The sequence below is a fragment of the Fulmarus glacialis genome, unplaced genomic scaffold, assembly GCF_000690835.1.
Source record: "Fulmarus glacialis isolate BGI_N327 unplaced genomic scaffold, ASM69083v1 scaffold42575, whole genome shotgun sequence".
NCBI lineage: Eukaryota > Metazoa > Chordata > Aves > Procellariiformes > Procellariidae > Fulmarus > Fulmarus glacialis.
Genome location: NW_009214443.1, coordinates 66,842 through 72,725, shown reverse-complemented (window position 1 = coordinate 72,725; position 5,884 = coordinate 66,842). Strand labels below are relative to the sequence as shown.

The 5,884-nt window shown below is 54.5% G+C and overlaps 1 protein-coding gene across 1 annotated transcript in view; it reads right to left on the bottom strand.

Annotated features, from left to right (window-relative positions):
- Positions 1-5: 5 nt before the first annotated feature.
- The window catches only part of AXIN1 (axin 1), a 71,492-nt gene continuing 65,613 nt past the window's right edge, over positions 6-5,884 (bottom strand). The window contains exons 8-9 of the mRNA XM_009578555.1: positions 1,056-1,223; positions 6-248 (exon numbers count right to left, since the gene is read on the bottom strand). Coding sequence (XP_009576850.1) covers positions 122-248; positions 1,056-1,223 — 295 coding nt within the window. The 3' untranslated portion in view covers positions 6-121. The remainder of the gene's footprint in view (positions 249-1,055; positions 1,224-5,884) is intronic.

Sequence of the window (5,884 nt, the reverse complement as noted above, 5' to 3'; positions counted from 1 at the left end):
CCTCTGCCCTGGGCTCGCCCGGCGCCCGTGGCAGTAGCACCGCCAGCGTCCGCCCCAGGCCTTCTCCTCCGGTCCCAGAGTCCTTCACAGTCCTGTCCTCACGCCTCAGCAGCCCTGGAGCCTAGTCGATCTTTTCCACCTTCCCGATGATCTTCTCTTCGAAGATGGGCAGGATGGTGTCATCCTCCCGCACCTCCTCGAAGACCACACCACAGTCGAACTCATCACTCACTTTCTTAAAGTAATACCTGAAAAAACAGAAACATGGGGGCAGAGAGGAAAAAAAAAGCAGGTGAATGGTCATGGGGGCACCACGGTCCCCAAACCTGGGTACAGCCCTTCCATGGCCCTGAGCTCGTGGTGCATGGGGAGCAGCTCCTCCTGACATGGAGGCAACTGGGGCCACACTTCTGCCCCTGCCCTCACCCAGCGAGCAAAGAAAGAGTGGTCAGGATCCACGCTGGTGTGTTCAGGAGCTCCAGCCTGGAATCCAAGCCCATTCACAGCTCTCCCAAAAGTAGTGGCCGAGGCACCCGTGTTGGTGGAGCGTTTCTAGGCAGGCTTTCCCATGGCAGTTCCTACTTGGAAGGGGGAACTTGGAGAGCTACACGCCCCATGCCTGGCTGCTGTGGGACTCCAGCAGGACCCAACCTCCCTGTCCTCACTGGAGGAAACTTTGGGAGGAGCCGAAACAGCTCTGGAAGTCAGAGGGTTCCCCACAGCATCACTGAGCACTGGCTGGTGCTGCTCCTCACCAGGACCCTGCAGGGCAGCTCAGCAGCTTCTGTTGAAGGTGCACACTGTGATGCAGGACATTTCTGCTACAAAATCTCCCTCGTCCCTGTAACCTGCCTCTTCAACAGCCAAAGCGCCTTGGCCGTGCTGCCACGTCCCCACCACAGCACGCCCACGCAGCAAGGGGAACCCCCCTGACCCACCTCCACCACGCTCCTTCACCTTGGTGGGGGCAACACCGCTGTGTCCTGGCAGCGGCATCTGCCAGGGGTCGCTGACAGTCCGCTGGCACCATACCGCACGCGGGGAGCAGCCCTTACCTGTAGTTCCCTTTCTTGGTCAGCAGCTCCTTGAACTGTCCCAGCGTCACCACGCGCCCTTTGACAAGGGTGCGGTAAGGGATCGGCTCTCCGCAGAAGTAGTAAGCGACCACGATGTTCTCGCATGGCTGGGACGCGCCGCTGCCTGGTCTCTTCTGGGGCTTCAACCTGCCAAGCAAAAAAACAAGCCACCTGCTGAGTATCAGCCCATGGCGCTCAGCACCATCGCTGCTGCTGCCTGCCCGTCAGGGTATGGGGCTGCCCAGGCGAGAGGTGTGGGTCAGGTCCCACCAGAGGTGACAGAGATGGGCTGGAAGAAATGCAATGCGGTCCCTGAGCATCCCTTGCTCCAACCACCAGCTCTCTTGGCACGCAGCTGCACACCGAGGCCGGTGAAGGAGCGAACGGCACTTGGAAAGGCTGGATGGGGCCAGACCACAGCTACAAGGAGGGTGCAGGTTCTAGCTCAGCCACCTTTGCTGAAGAAACCCCCACCATGGCCCTTCCCACAGCACCGCCGGCTCAGGGAGTCATCGGGAAGCTCCGGGCGAGGCAGAGCATCCCAGGCCCACGGCAGCAGCCCCGTCACCATGAGCACGCTCCTGGTGCGCACTGAGCACACAGGGCTGGAAGCGCGCTTGGGGACGATAACGCAAACACCGCTCAGACTGCTCGGGATTATTGCTGCCATGGCCAAAATAGCTCAGCACAGCTTTCCGCTGAGCTACATCTGCAGGGCTGCGCAGGCAGGACCGCTCCTGCTCCCCGCAGCTCCCCTGGGCACCTCTCCCAGTGTTTGGAGGTCGGAGGCGATGGAGCTCCCAGTGGGACATTCCCCGGAGGCTTCCCTGCCTGTCCCGTCCGCGCAGGGTGGCAAGGGAGCTGCCATCCCCAAAATCTCAGTGACTTTAAATCTCCTGTGTTTTCCTGACTCTCAGGATGTTGGTCTGGTCTCTGCTTCCAGCCCACATCCCGGTGCCATCGCTAGACCGAAAGTGTCAGCCCAGTCCTAACCCCATTTTCAGAGGTAGGCAAAAGTAGCAACAATAAAAATCAGGGTACTTTGCCCTTTTCTAGAGCCTTTCATCTGGGGTGCCGTAAATGCTGCACAAACATTGGAGCAGCCGACAGTTGGCAACTTGGCATGTGTGGTCTAAGCCAGAGGCAGCCTTCTCTTTCAAAGTCACATAAAACAAATTTGGCAGCTTTAAAAAAATATTTAAAAAGCACGCTGGATAAAAAAGATGATTTTGTATTTACATGACTGGAAAATTGCTATAAAAAACAGAATTTGCCAAGCACATGAGGTAATCGCAGTTTTGGAAATGACTCTGACCCTAACCTTTAAACACTGGCCTGTGGGCAGAGCACCTTTTTAATGGCATGCCCACATAAACATCGGCATTGCAAACCAAGACCAGACACAATCTTTTCAGCTCTTTCTAAAGGCATGAGAGGTCTAAAGTTCAACTGAACGACCTTCCTGGTGCCCACTCTGCCTGGGAGACCTTTGGAGAAGATGCAGCATCCTGAGGGGCAAGGGTCCGCTCCTGGTGCCAGCAGAGCTCGGAGCCTCTCCCAGCCCCATATCAAAGCACAGGATGCCCTTTAGCTAGAAAAACATTAAGGAATTGAGTCATCCTTGGAAAAAAAAAAAATGAGGCATTTAAAGGAAAAATGGGTCATAAATTCAGGCAAATTCTGTGAACCCTGTGAGCCAGAAGTTAATTGAAGGGGTTTGGAAAACCTCAAAGTCCCCTAAGCTTCTCTTAACCCTGCTAGAAACAAGGTGTGACCCAGAGAGCTGCTGCGTGCCCGGGGACCTGGGGACACAGCTACGTGCCCTGCGCAGGCAGCAAAGCCGGCTTCCCCGGGCTGCCGTTCTCCCTCGGCTGGGGCGATGGAGAGGACCACCACCCCGCGCTCTGCCGCAGTAGAAGCAAGAGGGGAACCGTGCCGGTGGCTGGGAGCCTTCCTCCTCCTCCTCCTGCCACGTAATTCATCCCTGAAAAGTTGTTTCCAAACATGCTCAGCCTGGCTCCTGCGCTCACATCTTTCCAGAGCAGAGATGCCTGAAAATGATGCCTGGAATGATGCCTGAAAGCAGAAACTCTGCACTGCTTCACACAGCTGGAGTTAAAAACAACCCCCATGGTTCTGGATCCCCTGCTTTTGCTGTAAATCAAAGCAGGGGTGGATGGCTGCGGTGCCTCCGAGCTCCTGGGGCCCAACAAGGCCGTGCAGCGGGACCGGCCGGCTGGGAGCAGAATACACACGCATCCCGAACCGCAGCCAGCGATCTCTAGCAGGCTGAAGCAGGGCTGGTGAATAAGGAATCACTGAAAACGTAATTTTCCAAGAGCTTCTCTTAGGGGAACGAGAAAACACAACTGTCTCTGCTTTCGTCATCGCCAAGCGATCTCCCGAGACCACGGCTTACCCCAACAGGCCACCAGACCATGTCTGAGCTCTGCCTCATTAAAGCTTCCACCTGCACCCATCTCCTGGGTGGCAGCGTGACCCAGAAACACAGCCAGGTACCACCACCCTGCCCCTTCTGGGATCAGCTCCCTTTGCTGCATTTGTCACATACACGAAATGTTATCCAGCAAGGGAACGGCAGCACTCATCTGAACTATTGCATCTGCACTTCGCTACCCTCCGTGATTTTTTAGCTGTCTAACCCGGTGGTGCCATGCTAGGGAAACTAAGTCTGGGTTAGGGCACCAATCCAATCTCGCTGCGACGCTGAGGCGAAGCGCCCAGCTCACTCCAACTCAGCCCTGGGGCTGGAGAGCTTTGGAAAACCTGAAATGCACCCAGCAGATGTTACCTCGGGAGGTGTCCCAGCGGCCAGCTCTGCTCCTCTTCCAGGCTTGGTCCAACCCAATTAATTCCAAATCAAGCTCATGCTAACGTTCTCACTGCTTGCAAAAATCTTTTGTCTGAAGAGCTGGTACTAGTTACTTCATCCAGCTGCGAACGTAAGTGAACTGTGACACTAAGCTACAGAAAATGGCTCAAAATGTGGTTGTACATGGAAGAAACCCGATTGTCACTGGGACACCAACGCTGGGCGCACTGGATCTGCAGGTCATTCGGTACCGGACGCTTAATCCTGCATTGCTTGCTAGCAGTAGCCAGGTAGCTATCTCAGAGATCAGTGTCCCTCCAAATGCTGCGGAATAGGGAGAGAAAGGCTTTTTCTGCCATAGAAGTGTGATTTCTGGAAGTGTATTTATGTCACAGGCACCGCAGGCGCCTCCTTTATTTCTAGCGGGGCAGTGCTGGGGTGGGAGCGGGGCTGCTGGCCCCCCAGCCAGAGCAGTGGGCAGTTAGCTGGGGAAGGCCGCTGCTGGCGAGGGGTGTGCCGGAGAGCGGCTGGTGAGGCAGGTAACTGTGCCGGCAAGGTCAGCTTGGCCGTACAAAGCTGGCACGGTGCGCTCTCCTCCTGCGGCCAGCTCAAGGACACCTCCGGGCTCACCTCCACCTTCCCTGCCCTGTGGCTTCCCCAGGGCTGCCAACGAACTTGGACACAGGCTCCAATTTCCCAGAGCTCTCCGGAGCTCCCGACTGAAATAAATGGTGTTTTCACATTAAATCCCCCTCCGTTTCTCTTTAGCTCCCCGGCCAGCTTTGGGCAGCCTCTTCTCAGAAGAGACTTGGGGTCTGTTTTCAGGCAGGCTCCTGTGCTAACCATAGCAGGAGCTCTCTAAAAAGCTGCTAGCTCAGGCGTGCTGCAGCTGGAGCACCCAATCCTGCCAAAACCCAGCAGAGAGATTTCAACGTCCAGAAACGCCTGGCTCCCTGGGGATCACTGCATCCATTCTTGCTTGCTATCGGACACGGGCACATTTGCTTTTCATGAGCAGTTCCCCCCTGGGCGAACATGGCTCCCTGGTTTCCCACGCATGGGGCAGGTCAGGGGGATCCCTGCATCACCGGGAGAAGAGCCGGACCTCCTGGGGAGGCAGCGTGAGCAGAGCAGCCCAGCACTGGGACAGCAGCCTGTCCTCCCGCTGGTCTGCACAGCATTTACCACGATGCCACGGGGTTCCTACAACAGCTATGCTTACAATACATGCCAAATTCTTGTTAGAGTATTAATTGCATATGCATATAGCCCAGGCCGGTGTTTCCAAAGTACGTATCTGCATCTAGACATTTCTGGGGAAGGTGCATGAATTTAGTATGACTATAAACGACTCTACCAATAAACCCCATCCAATTACACCAACTGAAAGGCAGATCAAATAAACTTGGCTTAACCTGACTTGGAAGAGCCCTCTAATTACCTGGCTTTCAATCAATGCTCTGACATAAATATGCAGAAGTCTGCTACATGGTCACTGCAAGCAAAAATAATTGGAGCTCGGCAATTAAAAGAGCTTCTTTTTTAAATTACACTCGTGCTTTTAGGAGTCAGACACCAAAGTTCCAGGTTTTCAGAAGACAGCTATAAAGCGCTGGAGTGACAATGTGTAATTCACATTGTGAAATGTTTTTAATGGACAAAGTGCTTTTAGCTGTTAACAGTAATTATCTAGCACTTCCAAAACACTTTTCATCTGAGAGCTCCATGTGCCTTGCAAATAATCTTCCCTGAAAGATAACACAGGAGCAGGAGAATTAGCTCTGCAACAGGCATTAAGCTGAGTCACAAAAAGATGCAGTGACTTGGATAGGGCCATGCAGTCAATGCTGCTGCAGCGGGACTACAGTGCAGTGCTCCCATCCAGATGCCACGAGCAGCCTTTGCCGGAAGACTGCGGGAGACATAGATAAAGAGCAAATACATATTCTTCTTCTGCACTTAATTCTGCTGCATC